Source organism: Heptranchias perlo, chromosome 45 (assembly GCF_035084215.1).
Source record: "Heptranchias perlo isolate sHepPer1 chromosome 45, sHepPer1.hap1, whole genome shotgun sequence".
Taxonomy (NCBI): Eukaryota; Metazoa; Chordata; class Chondrichthyes; order Hexanchiformes; family Hexanchidae; genus Heptranchias; species Heptranchias perlo.
The window spans coordinates 3,451,809-3,472,530 of record NC_090369.1 but is presented as its reverse complement, the minus strand read 5'-3'; the positions used below and the strand labels follow the sequence as shown (position 1 = coordinate 3,472,530).

Genomic DNA, 20,722 nt, shown 5'->3' with positions numbered 1-20,722 from the left:
TGTGGGAGAGAGACGGGCCGGAGGGGCAGGGCGGAGCGGAGCGGAGCGGAGACCGAGCATCCGCCGAGACGGTCCGACCCGCGCTTTTGGGTGTAGTCTGTCCCCGGGGTTTACTCCCCATCCCGTTCACGCTGGACGGTAGGCGGCTCCAACAGTGCCGACTGGTTACGGGATCTGCTCCAGGCCCCGTGAGTGTCTCTGAGGGCGAGGGGGAGGGGGGAGAGCAAGGGGAGGAGCGTTCGACAGTTTAATCCCCATTCCATCTGCCCCTTTGCCCCCTCCCTCTAAAACGCCAACCTTCGACCTGTAATGACATCACCTTATTGACCGTGCTAACCAAATTTAACCCCCCCCCCACCGGGCCGGTTACTGATGGGACCGTTCCAGCGATGATGTCACGCCCCCCCATCTCCGCGGGCGAGGTCGGCGGCCCCCCCCATCTCCGCGTGCGAAGCGGCCCCCCCATCCCCGCGGGCGAGGCGGCGGCCCCCCATCCCCGCATGCGACGCGGCCCCCCCATCTCCGCGGGCGACGCGGCCCCCCCATCTCCGCGGGCGAGGTCGGCAGCCCCCCCATCTCCGCGGGCGAGGGTCGGCGGGCCCCTATGAAAAGAGGGAACGTGTTATTATTCCAGGGAATTCACCCGGATCTAAAGGATTGTTCTGATGAAGACCTGTTAAATTCTAATTATGTCCTTTTTTAAAAAATATATATATTTTTTACAAAAACACACAGTCTTCTGTTTGTCCCGTTTACTGCGTTCAGTTCTGGGCACCGCACCTCAGGAAGGGGATATTGGGCCTTGGAGGGGGTGCAGGGCAGATTCACCAGAACGATACCGGGGCTAAAAAGGGTTAAATTACGAGGACGGGTTGCACAGACTCGGCTTGTATTCCCCCTCGAGTGTAGAAGATTAAGGGGTGATCTAATCGAGGGGTTTAAGATGATTAAAGGATTTGATGGGGTCGAGAGAGAGAGAAACTATTTCCTCTGGTGGAGGGAGTCCAGAACAAGGGGGGGTAACCTTAAAATTAGAGCCAGGCTGTTCAGGGGTGATGTCAGGAAACATTTCCTCACAGAGGGGAGTGGAAATCTGGAACTCTCTCCCCCCAAAATGTTGTTGAGGCTGGGGGTCAATTGGAGCTTTCAAAACTGAGATTGATAAGATTTTTATTCGGCAAGGGTATCACGGGTTACGGGACCAAGGCAGGTAAATGGAGTTAAGATACAGATCAGCCATTGTCTAATTGAATGGGTGGAACAGGCTCGAGGGGCTGAATGGCCTGCATCTGTTCTGATGTTCCAATTTTCCCCCTCTCCTGAAGGCACAGACGGTTTGGGGAGGGGGTGTCTCGTCTTCAATGAGTCGCCACTCGCCAGGCAAGAGCCTGGACAGTGGGACGTCGGCAGGCTATTCGACTGCAGGGAGCATCACAACCGAACCCAATACTGACCTCGCCCGCTGCCCCCACCCCCCTACAATCTCTCATACCCACAATCTCAGACACGCCCACAGTCTAGTCTAATGCACAATCTCACGCACACACGTACGTTCCATCGGGTGTTACAGGATAATGATCAGGTGTGGGGAACCCCTGGCTGTTTATCTGCTGACCCAGGAGGCGGGGAGGGGGGACGCCGAGGTTAACTGTCGCACCCCTCGACCTGGCCCAGGTCTCATGTGGGAAACGCGGCAGCCGATTTGCGCACAGCAAGATCCCACAAACAGCAAATGTGATAAATGACCAGATCATCTTTTTTTCTGGGGATGTTGGTTGAGGGGGTAAATATCAGCCCCAGGACACCGGGGAGAACTCCCCCCTGCCCTGCCCTGCCCGCCGCGCCTGCTCTTCTTCCAATAGCGGCCGTGGGATCTTTAAGGTCCACCTGAACAGGCAGCGGGTTTTAAAGTCTCATCCGAAAGACGGCACCTCCGACAGTGCAGCGCTCCCTCGGCATGGGCACTAAACTGTGGGCCGGGGAGCGGGACTCGAACCGGCGACCAGAGGGGCAGAGTCGCACTGACCGAGCCACACCGGCACCCGCTGTGACGTTGCAACACGCGCTGTTGCCTTATAAGGGCAGCTGGCCCCGCCCACCCGCTGGAATCGGGGGGGGGGGGCGGGGTTCGCCGGTGACTGACTGACGGGCGACGAACGATGGCTCGACCCGTGACGTCACAACCCCAGTCATGTGATTCGCGGGGAGGGGCGGGGGGGGGGAAGAGCAGGCGGGTGATTGACAGGAGTGCCCGCCAATCGGAAGCCGAGGCCGATGATTGATGTGAGGGGGGGGGTGACCAATAGCGAGGGGGGAGAGGGGGGCGGGCGCAGGGTCGGCGCCTGCGCATGAAGGCCCGCGGCCCCGGCCTGTCACCTGACTGACGGGAGTTGAGATGGCGGCGGCTGGTGGCTGGTGGTTGGCGACGGCCGTCTTGGTGGCTGCGCTCGGCCGGGGGCCGCGGCACGGACCAGGTGCCGGTGTTGGCCTGGTCCACGGAAAGGTGAGTGAGTGGGAGTGAGGGTCTGGGAGAGGAGGGGGTGGGAGAGGAGGGGGTGGGAGAGGAGGGGGTGGGAGAGGAGGGGGTGGGAGAGGAGGGGGGGGAGGAGTGAGGGTCTGGGAGAGGGGGGGGGGGTGGGGGAGAGGGGGGGGGGGTGGGAGAGGGGGGGGGGGTGGGAGTGGGAGTGAGGGTCTGGGAGAGGGGGGGGGGTGGGAGTGAGGGTCTGGGAGAGGGGGGGGGGTGGGAGTGAGGGTCTGGGAGAGGGGGGGGGGGTGGGAGTGAGGGTCTGGGAGAGGGGGGGGGGTGGGAGTGAGGGTCTGGGAGAGGGGGGGGGGTGGGAGTGAGGGTCTGGGAGAGGGGGGGGGGGTGGGAGTGAGGGTCTGGGAGAGGGGGGGGGGGTGGGAGTGAGGGTCTGGGAGAGGGGGGGGGGTGGAGTGAGGGGTCTGGGAGAGGGGGGGGGGTGGGAGTGAGGGTCTGGGAGAGGGGGGGGGGTGGGAGTGAGGGGTCTGGGAGAGGGGGGGGGGTGGGAGTGAGGGTCTGGGAGAGGGGGGGGGGGTGGGAGTGAGGGTCTGGGAGAGGGGGGGGGGGTGGGAGTGAGGGTCTGGGAGAGGGGGGGGGGTGGGAGTGAGGGTCTGGGAGAGGGGGGGGGGGGTGGGAGTGAGGGTCTGGGAGAGGGGGGGGGGGTGGGAGTGAGGGTCTGGGAGAGGGGGGGGGGGTGGGAGTGAGGGTCTGGGGAGAGGGGGGGGGGGTGGGAGTGAGGGTCTGGGAGAGGGGGGGGGGGGGGGTGGGAGTGAGGGTCTGGGAGAGGGGGGGGGGGGTGGGAGTGAGGGTCTGGGAGAGGGGGGGGGGGGTGGGAGTGAGGGTCTGGGAGAGGGGGGGGGGGGGGTGGGAGTGAGGGTCTGGGAGAGGGGGGGGGGTGGGAGTGAGGGTCTGGGAGGGAGGGATCACCATGGAGACTGGGGGAGGGGAACTTAGATTCCCCCCCCCCCCCAATCAAACACTCCCAGGGCAGGTACAGGGTTAGATACAGAGTAAAGCTCCCTCTACACTATCCCATCAAACACTCCCAGGGCAGGTACAGGGTTAGATACAGAGTAAATCTCCCTCTACACTGTCCCATCAAACACTCCCAGGGCAGGTACAGGGTTAGATACAGAGTAAAGCTCCCTCTACACTATCCCATCAAACACTCCCAGGGCAGGTACAGGGTTAGATACAGAGTAAAGCTCCCTCTACACTGTCCCATCAAACACTCCCAGGTCAGGTACAGGGTTAGATACAGAGTAAAGCTCCCTCTACACTGTCCCATCAAACACTCCCAGGGCAGGTACAGGGTTAGATACAGAGTAACGCTCTGTCTGTACTTCAACCCGATGGTTGTACCAGATGAGTGAGTGATTTAAAACCCTGTCTCTCTGCGCTGTAATTATTAATTTGTCTGGTAAATGAATGGTGTCTGTGATCCCGTGAACTCCTTGGCAAACCAGCCAGCTGTAACTTGTAACCCGTGATGACAGCATTTAATCATTTAATCACTCCCTCAAACATATTTGAGATGAAGAGACAGCTGGTCAGTGTCTGAAAGGGGAAAGACATGTTAATGGGCTGGGTGTGTGGGGTGATGGAGGAGCTGGTATCTGAGAGTGGGACAGACTGTGTGTGGGGGTGATGGAGGAGCTGGTATCTGAGAGTGGGACAGACTGTGTGTGGGGGTGATGGAGGAGCTGGTATCTGAGAGTGGGACAGACTGTGTGTGGGGGTGATGGAGGAGCTGGTATCTGAGAGTGGGACAGACTGTGTGTGGGGGTGATGGAGGAGCTGGTATCTGAGAGTGGGACAGACTGTGTGTGGGGGTGATGGAGGAGCTGGTATCTGAGAGTGGGACAGACTGTGTGTGGGGGTGATGGAGGAGCTGGTATCTGAGAGTGGGACAGACTGTGTGTGGGGGTGATGGAGGAGCTGGTATCTGAGAGTGGGACAGACTGTGTGTGGGGGTGATGGAGGAGCTGGTATCTGAGAGTGGGACAGACTGTGTGTGGGGGTGATGGAGGAGCTGGTATCTGAGAGTGGGACAGACTGTGTGTGGGGGTGATGGAGGAGCTGGTATCTGAGAGTGGGACAGACTGTGTGGGGGTGATGGAGGAGCTGGTATCTGAGAGTGGGACAGACTGTGTGTGGGGGTGATGGAGGAGCTGGTATCTGAGAGTGGGACAGACTGTGTGGGTGATGGAGGAGCTGGTATCTGAGAGTGGGACAGACTGTGTGTGGGGGTGATGGAGGAGCTGGTATCTGAGAGTGGGACAGACTGTGTGTGGGGGGTGATGGAGGAGCTGGTATCTGAGAGTGGGACAGACTGTGTGTGGGGGTGATGGAGGAGCTGGTATCTGAGAGTGGGACAGACTGTGTGTGGGGGTGATGGAGGAGCTGGTATCTGAGAGTGGGACAGACTGTGTGTGGGGGTGATGGAGGAGCTGGTATCTGAGAATGGGACAGACTGTGTGTGGGTGATGGAGGAGCTGGTATCTGAGAGTGGGACAGACTGTGTGTGGGGGTGATGGAGGAGCTGGTATCTGAGAGAGGGACAGACTGTGTGTGGGGGTGATGGAGGAGCTGGTATCTGAGAGTGGGACAGACTGTGTGGGGGTGATGGAGGAGCTGGTATCTGAGAGTGGGACAGACTGTGTGTGTGGGTGATGGAGGAGCTGGTATCTGAGAGTGGGACAGACTGTGTGTGGGGGTGATGGAGGAGCTGGTATCTGAGAGTGGGACAGACTGTGTGTGGGGGTGATGGAGGAGCTGGTATCTGAGAGTGGGACAGACTGTGTGGGTGATGGAGGAGCTGGTATCTGAGAGTGGGACAGACTGTGTGTGGGGGTGATGGAGGAGCTGGTATCTGAGAGTGGGACAGACTGTGTGTGGGGGTGATGGAGGAGCTGGTATCTGAGAGTGGGACAGACTGTGTGTGGGGGTGATGGAGGAGCTGGTATCTGAGAGTGGGACAGACTCTGTGTGGGGGTGATGGAGGAGCTGGTATCTGAGAGTGGGACAGACTGTGTGTGGGGGTGATGGAGGAGCTGGTATCTGAGAGTGGGACAGACTGTGTGTGGGGGTGATGGAGGAGCTGGTATCTGAGAGTGGGACAGACTGTGTGTGGGGGGTGATGGAGGAGCTGGTATCTGAGAGTGGGACAGACTGTGTGTGGGGGTGATGGAGGAGCTGGTATCTGAGAGTGGGACAGACTGTGTGTGGGGGTGATGGAGGAGCTGGTATCTGAGAGTGGGACAGACTGTGTGTGTGGGGGAGTGACGGAGGAGCTGGTATCTGAGAGTGGGACAGACTGTGTGTGGGGGTGATGGAGGAGCTGGTATCTGAGAGTGGGACAGACTGTGTGTGGGGGTGATGGAGGAGCTGGTATCTGAGAGTGGGACAGACTGTGTGTGGGGGTGATGGAGGAGCTGGTATCTGAGAGTGGGACAGACTGTGTGTGGGGGGTGATGGAGGAGCTGGTATCTGAGAGTGGGACAGACTGTGTGTGGGGGTGATGGAGGAGCTGGTATCTGAGAGTGGGACAGACTGTGTGTGGGGGTGATGGAGGAGCTGGTATCTGAGAGTGGGACAGACTGTGTGTGGGGGTGATGGAGGAGCTGGTATCTGAGAGTGGGACAGACTGTGTGTGGGGGTGATGGAGGAGCTGGTATCTGAGAGTGGGACAGACTGTGTGTGGGGGTGATGGAGGAGCTGGTATCTGAGAGTGGGACAGACTGTGTGTGGGGGTGATGGAGGAGCTGGTATCTGAGAGTGGGACAGACTGTGTGTGTGGGGGAGTGACGGAGGAGCTGGTATCTGAGAGTGGGACAGACTGTGTGTGGGGGTGATGGAGGAGCTGGTATCTGAGAGTGGGACAGACTGTGTGTGGGGGTGATGGAGGAGCTGGTATCTGAGAGTGGGACAGACTGTGTGTGGGGGTGATGGAGGAGCTGGTATCTGAGAGTGGGACAGACTGTGTGTGGGGGTGATGGAGGAGCTGGTATCTGAGAGTGGGACAGACTGTGTGTGGGGGGTGATGGAGGAGCTGGTATCTGAGAGTGGGACAGACTGTGTGTGGGGGTGATGGAGGAGCTGGTATCTGAGAGTGGGACAGACTGTGTGGGGGTGATGGAGGAGCTGGTATCTGAGAGTGGGACAGACTGTGTGTGGGGGTGATGGAGGAGCTGGTATCTGAGAGTGGGACAGACTGTGTGTGTGGGTGATGGAGGAGCTGGTATCTGAGAGTGGGACAGACTGTGTGGGGGTGATGGAGGAGATGGTATCTGAGAGTGGGACAGACTGTGTGTGGGGGTGATGGAGGAGCTGGTATCTGAGAGTGGGTCAGACTGTGTTGAATTGAATACTGAACTCTGACGAAACCTCGAGTTGTTGGTTGCTCGTTGCTGATTCACTTCCCGGACGCAGTGTCTTTCTGTGTGGGGCCCTCACTGACTTTCAGTTCCCACTATTATTGATAACTCGGGGACCGAGGCTGCAAAATGTGATTCCAGCAATGGTGAACACGCAGCGTCACAGGCCGGCCTTGACCATACAGATGCCTCCTCTTTCTTCCTAGCCCCCTTAAAACGTACAGCCGGGATAGAAATCTGCCTGGCACCAACGAGGCAGGCAGTGCCCCAACTGTTGGTAACACAATGTGTGTTGGAATGGGAGGCAACAGTGAGGGAGCGAGAGCAGTCTCCCGCTGCGATTCCTACATAATCTTGCATTTATCCAGCGCCTTTTAATGCTGTAAAACGTCCCAAGAACGTAAATCAGACAAAAATTGACACGAGCTGTTAGGACAGGTGACCAAAAGCTTGGTCAAAGAGGTAGGTTTTAAGGAGCGTCTTAGAGGCGGAGAGGTTTAGGGAGGGAATTCCAGAGCTTAGGGCCTAGGCGGCTGAAGGCACGGCTGCCAGTGGTGGAGCGAGGGGGGTGTCCTCTGTTAACATTGCTCTCTAAGTTCTTATCACTGGGCACCTGCCTGGTCTGTGTGGATCAGTGTAGCCCCCAGCACGGTGTACGTCTAACATTCTCTCCTGTGAATGTTCACAGCTCCCTGTGGGGCTCCCACGCTGCTCCAAACGAAGGGCATGTCGTCTCTGGGCCACAGCTCTCCTCCTATTTGAACCCAGCTCTCGGCAAAGGACCCAAGACTGTGCTGTTGTTCCTTCAGGACAAGGTAAGGGGGCTTCCTGGGTGCGCTTGCTTGGACCGTGAGGAACTGGCAAAGCCTGTTTTAAACTGATCGTTTTAAACTGATCGACCCCACCTACTCACATCGCTCACTCACATCCACCATCCACAGGGCACAAGTCAGGAGTGTGATGGAATACTCTCCACTTGCCTGGATGAGTGCAGCTCCAACACCACTCAAGAAGCTCGACACCATCCAGGACAAAGCAGCCCGCTTGATTGGCACCCCATCCACCACCCTAAACATTCACTCCCTTCACCACCGGCGCACAGTGGCTGCAGTGTGGACCATCCACAGGATGTACTGCAGCAACTCGCCAAGGCTTCTTCGACAGCACCTCCCAAACCCGCGACCTCCACCACCTCGAAGGACAAGGGCAGCAGGCACATGGGAACAACACCACCTGCACGTTCCCCTCCGAGTCACACACCATCCCGACTTGGAAATATATCGGCCGTTCCTTCATCGTCGCTGGGTCAAAATCCTGGAACTCCCTCCCTAACAGCACTGTGGGAGAACCTTCACCACACGGACTGCAGCGGTTCAAGAAGGCGGCTCACCACCACCTTCTCAAGGGCAATTAGGGATGGGCAATAAATGCCGGCCTCGCCAGCGACGCCCACATCCCACGAATGAATTAAAAAAAAATAATCCCATCTACCCACCTTCTCCCCATATTCCTCGATGTATCCAATTGCTCCTCGAATCCCTTTTACAATGGCTGCTTCAGTGTCCTTCCCTGGAAGAGGCCCCATCAGCACCATGGAGCAGCTAGGGGAACGGCAATCAACCAATAATCCAGTTTAGCCCTGACCGATTTCTGTCTTTGTTCCTAGCTCAGCGTGGACGATTTTACGGTGTACGGTGGGGCGTACGGGAACAAGCAGGAGAGTGCGTTCCCCAACTTACAGGTAGGCAACCGATACCCCTCGTACCCCATCTCTCCCGAATGTGACCCCCGGGGCCGGGGTAGGGGAGGCGAGACCAGATTGTCCCTCTCTGGTGTCTTGGCTGAGATAGGATTACTCGTTATAGGAGCGGAGCCTGACGATTACTTGGTCTGTCACTGTCTAACACTGGGGTACAGTACTGGTGGGTCCGGGTCTGTCACTGTATAACACTGGGGTACAGTACTGGTGGGTCCAGGTCTGTCACTGTATAACACTGGGGTACAGTACTGGTGGGTCCGGGTCTGTCACTGTATAACACTGGGGTACAGTACTGGGGGGTCCAGGTCTGTCACTGTATAACACTGGGGTACAGTACTGGTGGGTCCGGGTCTGTCACTGTATAACACTGGGGTACAATACTGGTGGGTCCGGGTCTCTCACTGTATAACACTGGGGTACAGTACTGGGGGGTCCGGGTCTGTCACTGTATAACACTGGGGTACAGTACTGGTGGGTCCGGGTCTGTCACTGTATAACACTGGGGTACAATACTGGTGGGTCCGGGTCTGTCACTGTATAACACTGGGGTACAGTACTGGTGGGTCCGGGTCTGTCACTGTATAACACTGGGGTACAGTACTGGGGGGTCCAGGTCTGTCACTGTATAACACTGGGGTACAGTACTGGTGGGTCCAGGTCTGTCACTGTATAACACTGGGGTACAGTACTGGTGGGTCCGGGTCTGTCACTGTATAACACTGGGGTACAATACTGGTGGGTCCGGGTCTCTCACTGTATAACACTGGGGTACAGTACTGGGGGGTCCGGGTCTGTCACTGTATAACACTGGGGTACAGTACTGGTGGGTCCGGGTCTGTCACTGTATAACACTGGGGTACAATACTGGTGGGTCCGGGTCTGTCACTGTATAACACTGGGGTACAGTACTGGTGGGTCCGGGTCTGTCACTGTATAACACTGGGGTACAGTACTGGGGGGTCCGGGTCTGTCACTGTATAACACTGGGGTACAGTACTGGGGGGTCCAGGTCTGTCACTGTATAACACTGGGGTACAGTACTGGTGGGTCCAGGTCTGTCACTGTATAACACTGGGGTACAGTACTGGTGGGTCCAGGTCTGTCACTGTATAACACTGGGGTACAGTGCTGGTGGGTCCAGGTCTCTCACTGTATAACACTGGGGTACAGTACTGGGGGGTCCAGGTCTGTCACTGTATAACACTGGGGTACAGTACTGGTGGGTCCAGGTCTCTCACTGTATAACACTGGGGTACAGTACTAGGGGGTCCAGGTCTCACTGTATAACATTGGGGTACAGTACTGGTGGGTCCAGGTCTCTCACTGTATAACACTGGGGTACAGTACTGGGGGGTCCAGGTCTGTCACTGTATAACACTGGGGTACAGTACTGGTGGGTCCAGGTCTCACTGTATAACACTGGGGTACAGTACTGGTGGGTCCAGGTCTCACTGTATAACACTGGGGTACAGTACTGGTGGGTCCGGGTCTCTCACTGTATAACACTGGGGTACAGTACTGGGGGGTCCAGGTCTCACTGTATAACACTGGGGTACAGTACTGGTGGGTCCAGGTCTCACTGTATAACACTGGGGTACAGTACTGGGGGTCCAGGTCTCTCACTGTATAACACTGTACTGGTGTTTATGTTGCGTTATTATTAATTCTGATCCTTTACTGCAGTGTTTGATAGCCTCTCTTTATTCTCTCCTCCTGCCCTCTCTCCCTCCCTTTTTCCCCCCTCTCCCCCCACTGTGAGTGTGTAGGGTGCCCTGGAAGCCTCGCCCTCGTCGTTGGTACTGCCCTCGGTGGACTGGCACGCTACCAGCTCCCTGCTCTCCTCCCTCCAGGCTCAGACGGGCGGGAGCCCGCTGTACGTGGACCAACTCACCATCCGTGGCCTCCGACTCAACGCCAGCGTCCCCTCGCTGCTGGTGGTCAGACTCCCCTACACTTCCAGGTAACGCCCGATCCCGCCCTGGGCGCATGTTCAGAGGAGGGGGTGCAGCATTCGATCTTGTGGGGGGGTGGGAACACGTCTGGGGTTTGATCCGATGATGTACCTGTCAGCACTGGCTCAGTCGGTCTCCCTCTTCCCCCCCCTCGGAGTCAGAAGGTCGTGGGTTCGAGCCCCCACTCCAGGGACTTGAGCCCCGTAATCCAGGCTTGACACTCCCCCCGGTGCCGGAGCTGAGGGAGCGCCGCACTGTCGGAGGGGCCGTCTTTCGAGATGAGACGTTAAACCGAGCCCCCCGTCCCGCCGTCTGCCTTCACGGGCGGGACGTAAAAGATCCCAGGGCCGCTATTTTAAAGAATAGTTCTCCCCAGCGTCCTGAGGCCAATATTTATCCCTCGACCAAAAGCGCTTAAAGAAAAAAATAACAGATTATCTGTTCGTTTATCTCATTGCTGATTGTGGGATCTTGCTGTGCGCAAATTGGCTGCAGCGTTTTCCCCAGGAAAGGGAGGGGAGGAGATCCGGCTCGGAGCTCCCTGGGAAAGAGCGAGTTCGAGTCCGTTATCGTCTGACCCTGAACCCTGCCGTGTTTCCGACACTCCGTATTTGTCCTTTCGCTGACTTGTCCCGCACTGCGGGCTGGGTCGCTGTCCGCAGGTCGGCTTGTTCGAGGCCGGGCTCGTCTGCCCCGCGTTGGCGTTGCCTCCATCGAGGGTCCTGCTGCCCCTCTTCCAGGGGCCCGTCCGCCCCGCCCGAAGCCACTGGCACTTCCTGGCGAAGCTCGGGTTATTAACCGGCGTGGGGCACCTGGTGTTTGATCAGTGCCAGTCAGCTATCCTTACGGTATCAGGTTCTGACGTCTGACCCGACCCGGGTTAGAGTAGGAAACGGCCTGGTGCGTCTTGATCTCGAGGGGGAGGGAGGGAGGGAGGGAGGTGGTGCTGGTGCTCCCGTGCGCCTGCTCCCCTCGTCCTCCTGGGCGGTGGAGGTCGCGGGTCTGGGAGGTGCTGTCGAACGAGCCTTCTCTTTGCGTCCTGGCCCAGCTTTGTGTGAGAGGAGTTCCAGTCAGAGTTGGACTTTCTGGAGAGACTCCTTTAGCAGGAAGGGGAAGCGCGTGTCGTGTTGGACAGAACGACCAGTGTGATCGGCGCAGCCCGAGCGGTGGAGAAGCGAAGGACGAGAGAGGGCGTGTGAGACTGGGGATGGTCAGTCGCGATACGGTTGTGCTATTCAGAGTATAACCTGTTTGCTTGTGTCCCTCCTCAGCTCCATTTTGATGCCACCTAAAGAAGCTCTCACCGGCAATGGTAAGTTTTGCTGATTTACAGAGAACGCACAGCATGGAAACAGGCCATTCGGCCCATCTGCTCCGTGCTGGTGTTTATGCTCCACACGAGCCTACTCCATCTCACCCTCTCCTTCTATTCCTTTCTCCCTCATGTGTTTATCGAGCTTCCCCTTAAATCCATCGATTCGATTCCCCTCGACCACTCCATGTGGGAGCGAGTTCCACATTCTCACCGCTCTCTGGGTAAAGAAGTTTCTCCTGAATTCCCCGATTGGATTTATTAGTGACTCTCTTATATTGATGGCCCCCCTCGTTCTGGTCTCCCCCACAAGTGGAAACATCTTCTCTACGTCCACCCCATAAAAGCCCCTCGTAATCTTAAAGACGTCGACAGAAAAGAGCAGAAGTCGGCCCGTTAACGACAGGGGGGCGTCGAGAGTAAATCCGTCCGGCCCACTGCGGCGTTTTCAGACGGCTGGGAGACAGACAGAGAGAGAGAGAGAGAGAGAGAGACAGACAGACGAGTTAGCTGGGGTCAGGCGGGGCTCGGGAGGGGGAAATTGCCGTGCTCTTAAGTTCAGATGTTGGTCATGGGCGGGCTTGGGTTGCGATGCCCCCCGTGGTTGAACAGCCAGCCATCCCTGTCCAGGGTCGCGCGTGCAGTGCGGCCGCTTACAGCTAGCGGGGTGGTGGAGGAGGAGGAGGAGGGGTTACCTTGACTGTTTCAGTGCTGGGTGGGGCTCGCATTACCTCCCTGGTTCCGTGCTGCCTTACAGATAACGTCGTTGGGCAAGTGTTGGAGACGCTGAAGTCCGAGGGAGTCCCTTTCACCGCGATACTCACCGCGTCGAGGCCGTCCCGGGTAAGTGTTGGAGCGTTTCCTGGTTCTGATGACGGTCGCTGGGGTTAGCAGACTCCAAACTGGGCCGTCTTTCGGATGAGACGTTAAACCGAGGACCCATCTGCCCTCTCAGTTGGATGTAAAAGATGCCACTAATGGAAGAGCAGCAGGACTGGGGGGGTGGGAGGGGGAGTTCTCCCCGGTGTCCTGGGGCTGATATTTATCCCTCAACCAACACCTAATAACAGATGATCTGGTCGTTTATCTCATCGCTGTTTGTGGGATCTTGCTGTGTGCAAATCGCCTGCCGCGTTTCCTACATTACAACAGTGAGCACACTTCAAAAAAAAAAAGTACTTTGTTGGCTGTGAAACGTTTCGGGACGTCCTGAGGTGGTGAAAGGGGGCTGTAATGGGAGTCCTTCCTGTAGAGGTGCTGCCTTCGCCCGGTGTTTGTTGTTGAGCGTCTGTGCCCGGCCCTGGTGTTGCCGATTTTAACTTTTGTCTCTCCGCAGATCGTCCGAGAGGTCTCTGCCGCCGTGCTGCACTCCAGCCGGCAGCTTCTCGCGAAGGAGACGGAGGTGACGTATCCTCCGGTCGTCTTCAACAGCTCTGCGGGCATTCCCTGCATCCTGTTCTGGGCAGCAAAGGTCCAGATCTCAGTGACCGACAAGCTGGTGGACTTGACCAACAGGACGTTTGGCCCGGGGGCTTCTGTCAAAGTCAGCGACTCCACCTGCACAAACACCACCGCCAAGTACGTGCCTCCCAAAGCGCCCGCTGCTCCCTCCCTCTACGTTCCCGCAGACAGGCGTGCGTCCTTAGACCGTCTTAACTGTGGCTCACTCGGTCTCGCCCTCCCTTCCCGAGGCAGAAGGCCGGGGGGTCGGTGCTGAGGGAGCGCCGCACTGTCGGAGGGTCAGTACTGAGGGAGCGCCGCACTGTCGGAGGGGTCGGTGCTGAGGGAGCGCCGCACTGTCGGAGGGTCGGTACTGAGGGAGCGCCGCACTGTGGGAGGGTCAGTACTGAGGGAGCGCCGCACTGTGGGAGGGTCGGTGCTGAGGGAGCGCCGCACTGTCGGAGGGTCAGTACTGAGGGAGCGCCGCACTGTGGGAGGGTCGGTGCTGAGGGAGCGCCGCACTGTCGGAGGGTCAGTACTGAGGGAGCGCCGCACTGTGGGAGGGTCAGTACTGAGGGAGCGCCGCACTGTCGGAGGGTCGGTACTGAGGGAGCGCCGCACTGTCGGAGGGTCAGTACTGAGGGAGCGCCGCACTGTCGGAGGGTCAGTACTGAGGGAGCGCCGCACTGTCGGAGGGTCAGTACTGAGGGAGCGCCGCACTGTCGGAGGGTCGGTACTGAGGGAGCGCCGCACTGTCGGAGGGTCAGTACTGAGGGAGCGCCGCACTGTCGGAGGGTCAGTACTGAGGGAGCGCCGCACTGTCGGAGGGTCAGTACTGAGGGAGCGCCGCACTGTCGGAGGGTCGGTGCTGAGGGAGCGCCGCACTGTCGGGGGGTCAGTGCTGAGGGAGCGCCGCACTGTCGGAGGGTCAGTACTGAGGGAGGCTGCACTGTCGGGGGGTCGGTGCTGAGGGAGCGCCGCACTGTCGGAGGGGCCGTCTTTGGGATGAGATGTTAAACCGAGGCCCCCGTCTGCCCTCTCCGGTGGACGTAAAAGATCCCACGGCCACTATTTGAAGAAGATTGGGGGGAGTTCTCCCCGGGGTCCTGGGGCCGATATTTATCCCTCAACCAACTTCACTAAAAAAAAACACCAGATGAGGTGGTTACCGCTCTTGTTTGCGGGATCTTGCTGTGTGCAAAACGGCTGGTTGGGAAGGGAGAGAGGCTTTGGTCAGCCAGTGGTGGTGAGGGAGGAGAAGGAGCTGGTGATTTTCCAGAGTGGAACGTCAAATGTTGGACGTACACAGGTGTGTCAGTGTGTGTTAGACTGTCGGCCCTCAATCAGATCCTGTACCTTCTCTCAAACAGTGTCCCCCATAATCAATAACCAATCTGGTTCAGGGGTGTGTGTGTGTGTGTGTGTGTGTGGAGCTACAATCGGCCTAAACGCCCCCTGGAATGGGGAGCAGGAGAGAAATCAGCCAGGGCTCCCGCTGCTGCTGATCGCGCTCCAGTGGGGAGTGTGGGCGCGGTCGGGTGTGACCGCGATGCCTCCTGCAGTCGAATTGCCGCTCCGCTCCCCCCCCCCCCCCCAAAAAAAACCCAGCCTCGTGTGTAAGAAACGCCTGTCTGGCGAGGGACGCAGAGACGGCCAACGCCTGCGGAACCTGCACCCCAGCCAGGAACCCTGGGCCTTCGGAGTGGAGGGGGTCGGGGGCACGCTGAAGGCTCTACTAATAGATTTTCTCTCTCGTATCTCTCTTTCCCCCCACCCCCCACCCCCTTTTTCAGCCTGGTTCTGGACTACGGCAACGTGGAGGGTTCGGGTTTCGTAAAGATCACGTAAGTGTCTCGTGCGGAGGTGTGTGAGTGGGGGGGGCCGGTGGAATCTCGGACCCTGGGGGGGGGGTGGGGTGGGCACGGTGGGTACTATTTCCCTCCCCCTCTATTTTAACCAGTGGCTCTGACACTCCCGTGGGTACAGGGCTGGGTGACCACCTACTCCCTCGGCCAGGTAACCCGAGGAGGGAGGGTGCGCTGTCCGCACTGGGAGCCAGCTAACTCGGCCCTCACCTTGCCGCCGCCCCGGGGTTGCGGGGGACAGATTCGCCTTTTTAAATGGATTCACCGAAGCCTCGTCTTTCAACCCGACTCCGCTCTTTAAAGGGATTTTTTTTTGCCCCCCAGATTCAAAATGTCCAACCAGCTGTACAAGGTATCTGCCAAACAGTGGTTCACCCTGGACCAGGTGGAGATCAGCGCCGACAGGGCGGAGGCCGTGTTCAATGTCACCCAGATTTACGCCCCCGCCATTTACTCGTACCACTGCAAGTACGTCTCCAACAGGCCTCAGTCCAGCGCCATCCTGCAGTCGTCCAGCAACATCGACAGATGGAAAGTTTTCTTCGAGGATTTTCAGGTACGGCATCAGCACTTGGCCCCTCCCCTCGGCCGGCTTCCGGCCTGTAACTCACTCCCGGGTATCTGTTATTCTATATATAAACCCCCCCGAACCCCTCGATTAGATTCCAGCCTGTAACTCACTCCCGGGTATCTGTTATTCTATAGATAAACCCCCCGAACCCCTCGATTAGATTCCAGTCTGTAACTCACTCCCGGGTATCTGTTATTCTATATATAAACCCCCCGAACCCCTCGATTAGATTCCAGTCTGTAACTCACTCCCGGGTATCTGTTATTCTATATATAAACCCCCCCGAACCCCTCGATTAGATTCCAGTCTGTAACTCACTCCCGGGTATCTGTTATTCTATATATAAACCCCCCGAACCCCTCGATTAGATTCCAGCCTGTAACTCACTCCCGGGTATCTGTTGTTCTATATATAAACCCCCCGAACCCCTCGATTAGATTCCAGTCTGTAATTCACTCCCGGGTATCTGTTATTCTATATATAAACCCCCCGAACCCCTCGATTAGATTCCAGCCTGTAACTCACTCCCGGGTATCTGTTGTTCTATATATAAACCCCCCCCGAACCCCTCGATTAGATTCCAGTCTGTAACTCACTCCCGGGTATCTGTTGTTCTATATATAAACCTCCCCGAACCCCTCGATTACATTCCAGTCTGTAACTCACTCCCGGGTATCTGTTATTCTATATATAAACCCCCCCGAACCCCTCGATTAGATTCCAGTCTGTCACTCACTCCCGGGTATCTGTTATTCTATATATAAACCCCCCCCGAACCCCTCGATTAGATTCCAGTCTGTAACTCACTCCTGGGTATCTGTTATTCTATATATAAACCCCACCGAACCCCTCAATTAGATTCCAGCCTGTAACTCACTCCCGGGTATCTGTCATTCTATATATAAACCCCCCCGAACCCCTCGATTAGATTCCAGCCTGTAACTCACTCCCGGGTATCTGTTATTCTATATATAAACCCCCCCGAACCCCTCGATTAGATTCCAGTCTGTAACTCACTCCCGGGTATCTGTTATTCTATATATAAAACCCCCCCGAACCCCTCGATCAGATTCCAGTCTGTAACTCACTCCCGGGTATCTGTTATTCTATATATAAACCCCCCCGAACCCCTCGATTAGATTCCAGTCTGTAACTCACTCCCGGGTATCTGTTATTCTATATATAAACCCCCCCGAACCCCTCGATTAGATTCCAGCCTGTAACTCACTCCCGGGTATCTGTTATTCTATATATAAACCCCCCCGAACCCCTCGATTAGATTCCAGTCTGTAACTCACTCCCGGGTATCTGTTATTCTATATATAAACCCCCCGAACCCCTCGATTAGATTCCAGCCTGTAACTCACTCCCGGGTATCTGTTATTCTATATATAAACCCCCCGAACCCCTCGATTAGATTCCAGTCTGTAACTCACTCCCGGGTATCTGTTATTCTATATATAAACCCCCCGAACCCCTCGATTAGATTCCAGTCTGTAACTCACTCCCGGGTATCTGTTATTCTATATATAAACCCCCCGAACCCCTCGATTAGATTCCAGTCTGTAACTCACTCCCGGGTATCTGTTATTCTATATATAAACCCCCCGAACCCCACGATTAGATTCCAGTCTGTAACTCACTCCCGGGTATCTGTTATTCGATATATAAACCCCCGGAACCCCTCGATTAGATTCCAGCCTGTAACTCACTCCTGGGAATAAGTGATGATCTTGCCTGGAGGAATACCGTGCTGTGATTTCGATGAACCTCCTGACTCGGGGAGTGCTACTAACTGAGCCAAGCTGACAGAGTGGGACGATGCAAGTCGTCGGATGAGATTTGAGTTACTGGCAATGTTATGAGCTGCTCTTTCTCTTCCCCCCCCCCCCCCCCTCTCCATCTCCGTACAGATCCAAGGCTTCGGTCTGAAAGGTGTGGGATTCGAATACGCCAGTGACTGTGCTGGATTCTTCACCCCTGCCATCTGGATGGGCCTCCTCACCACCCTCCTCATGGTCTTCATCCTCACCTACGGACTCCACATGATCACCAGCCTCAAGACCATGGACCATTTCGACGACCCCAAGGGTCCCACCATCTCCGTGCCGCAGACTGAATGAGGTCTTCCGTCCCTGGACCCTCGTCGAAGACTCTTTCCCTCTTCCCCCCCCCCCCCACCACGAGTCCTCTGCTTGACGTGATGTGTGTCGATGTGTTTAACTTAACTGTCGATTTGATCTCGAGCGTTCCCCATTGAAGGGGCTCGGAGCCTCGTCCGTTTTCCCCCTCCCACCGTGTATATACCACCCCGCCCGCTTGCCTTCGATCCTGCTCCCTATTCCCGTCTTGAAAGCAGTTCTGCAGATCGATTTGCGCTTTGTATAAAGTCACTGTCCCAAGAGTGGATTAATTGTAAAAAAAAATCTTTTTTTTTTGTGCATCAGCCGACGGGTCAGACTGTGTGTAAACAATGTGAGGGTTTGTTCAAACTGATCAGTACCAGTGAGGGAGATGAGGCTGCTGCAATGGGGTTAAGAATGCCCTGGGTCCCTGACGGCCAAGTCCTGCGACTCCTCCTGTGGGACAGGTCAGCACTCGGAGGGGCCGAGAGTTTAAAACACTCGCCCTTTCATTGAGGTCAAAGGGGCTGATCCAGGCCAGATCTCAATCGGTGACTCGACCCCTCCAACCCCACCCACCCCCCCCCGAATCCTGCTCCATCTCGACCCGGTGAGCTCGGGAAAGCAGTGTCGTCTGTCGGCTAGGCCTCCGGTCGTTCCCACGTAGCCTCGAACGACCCGGATCGAGACCCTTTCAAGCTCCGAGTCGTCCCGTTAGCCTGCGTGGACAGGGCTGTCGGGGTCGCAGGCTGAACGACAGCCGTGTGGAGAGCATGCAAGCAATACCTCGTGAGAAGTAGATGGGTTACAGGCTCAGGTGCACCGAGATTCTTGCTCTGGCACTGTGCCCGCAGAAACTTTTTTTGAAAGCGATCGCGTGGTTCTGCACAGGAAGCTTTGCTGTAGCTGCCCAAACGATTCAGTCCACTGTTTTCCTGCGCTCCCTCACAGACTCTCCGGCTGAGAGATAGTTTGTAGGGACAGGCCATTCAGCCCCTCGAGCCTGTTCTGCTGTTGTTAGATGGTGGCTGATTGTAAAGTGCTCTGGTTGAGTGCTGATGGCTGTTCCAGTTTTGTTTTGTTATTGCCGCCGGCCCCCTTGAGGTACATTCCCTTCGATCCCCACACCCACCGCAGTCTGTTTCGTGCTTGTGTCTTTTTTTTAAAAAGAAAAGTCTCTGCATTTATAACGGGGTGCGCGGTGAGTTACATTTGCAGGATTCCTCGTGACCGGAACAGACAGGAAAACCAAAAGTTGAAGGGAAATGGTTGCTTTGTCTCAGTGGGAGTCCAAGCCTGGTCTCCCCTCCTCCCTCTCACCCCCGGGGCGGGTAAGGCAAACGAGCCAAACCTGAAAATGGGCTCATCCCGGATCCAGTCCGTGTTTCCTTCTCGAATTCTCGCGACCGTTTTGACGCCAGTGCGTTCTGTGCGCTCTCCTCCCCCGCCTGGCCTATTGTACGTCTGTGCGCCCGAACGCACAACTGTTAGAAAATTTAATTCTATTGAAGTGTTGTATTATTTAACGGATGTGTATATTTTGTTTACAATGTGAGTGTTTGTTTAAAAAGACAAACCTGTAACCCTTTCCTGCCTGGCCGTTAGTGTGTTGTATAAATCCTGAGTTAATGGTCTGAGGCACTATAGCCCAATCCGACACAGTCTGACCCAGGGTGTGGGGCGTTGCCCACACTGTTTTAAGTGGTGTGGGAACAAAGCTCCACTCCTGCAGCCACCAATAATTTGTTTATTGTGTTTAAAGCTGTGAAAGGGTTTCTGTGTATTGGCATTTGTTGTAAAACTCAATTTGGATCAGTTTAAAAAAAATGTGAATCAGTCTGGTGTGTTGTTGGGTTTTATTTAATATCTGTTGTTCGTGCTCAACAAAAGTTAGTACTGGGCCATGGAACACTTTCCAATTTAGGCAGCCTGTCCCATTGAGCAAGGGTTAGATACAGAGTAAAGCTCCCTCTACACTGTCCCGTCAAACACTCCCAGGGCAGGTACAGGGTTAGATACAGAGTAAAGCTCCATCTACACTGTCCCATCAAACACTCCCAGGGCAGGTACAGGGTTAGATACAGAGTAAAGCTCCCTCTCCACTGTCCCGTCAAACACTCCCAGGGACAGGTACAGGGTTAGATACAGAGTAAAGTTATAACCATTATACGCCCCACTACTTTCAACGTCCCCTCCAGTCGTCTTGTGACTCTCGCCCTGTAAATGAGTCCATGTGTCACTTGGCAAAATGACCACAAAAGCTACCAGCCTGCTATTAAAACCCAACTGGTTCAATAATGTCCTTTGCGGAAGGGAATGTGACTCCTTCCCCCATCTCTTTTCACCTCCTCACCAATCTGCCCTACATGTGACTCCAGGCCACAACACATGACTGAATCTTAATGCTATCTGGCCAACTTGGAACTGTTCGCTGCATCCATTCGACTGGGTTAAAATCAGGGACACTGCTCCTGCATATATGATCTAACACTCTGAAGTATTGGCTTCCTATGTAACATACCATGCATTACTGGGTTATATAATCACCTGTGTATGTTACCACACCCAAAATCACTCGTTACAATATTCCACCCTCTTAATGCCATGTGATGCTCGAAAGAAATGAACTCCCATTTCTCCAACCCCTTTCACCACTTCAGGACGTCCCAAAGCGTTTCACAGCCAATGAAGTACTTTTTTTTTTGAAGTGTGGTCACTGTTGTAATGTAGGAAACGCAGCAGCCAATTTGCGCACAGCAAGATCCCACAAACAGCATTGTGATAAATGACCAGATCTTCTGGT

At 56.1% G+C, this 20,722-nt stretch overlaps 1 protein-coding gene across 1 annotated transcript; it reads left to right on the top strand.

Moving 5' to 3' along the window:
• Positions 1-2,384: 2,384 nt before the first annotated feature.
• Positions 2,385-19,756, top strand: atp6ap1a (ATPase H+ transporting accessory protein 1a; the record flags this gene model as incomplete). Its single annotated transcript, XM_067976239.1, has 10 exons — positions 2,385-2,503; positions 7,586-7,712; positions 8,564-8,638; positions 10,423-10,616; positions 11,880-11,920; positions 12,678-12,763; positions 13,257-13,498; positions 15,154-15,204; positions 15,550-15,781; positions 17,710-19,756. Coding segments are annotated over 10 exons (1,377 nt in total), but the record flags the coding sequence as incomplete, so codon positions are not given.
• Between the last annotated feature and the right edge of the window lie 966 nt (positions 19,757-20,722).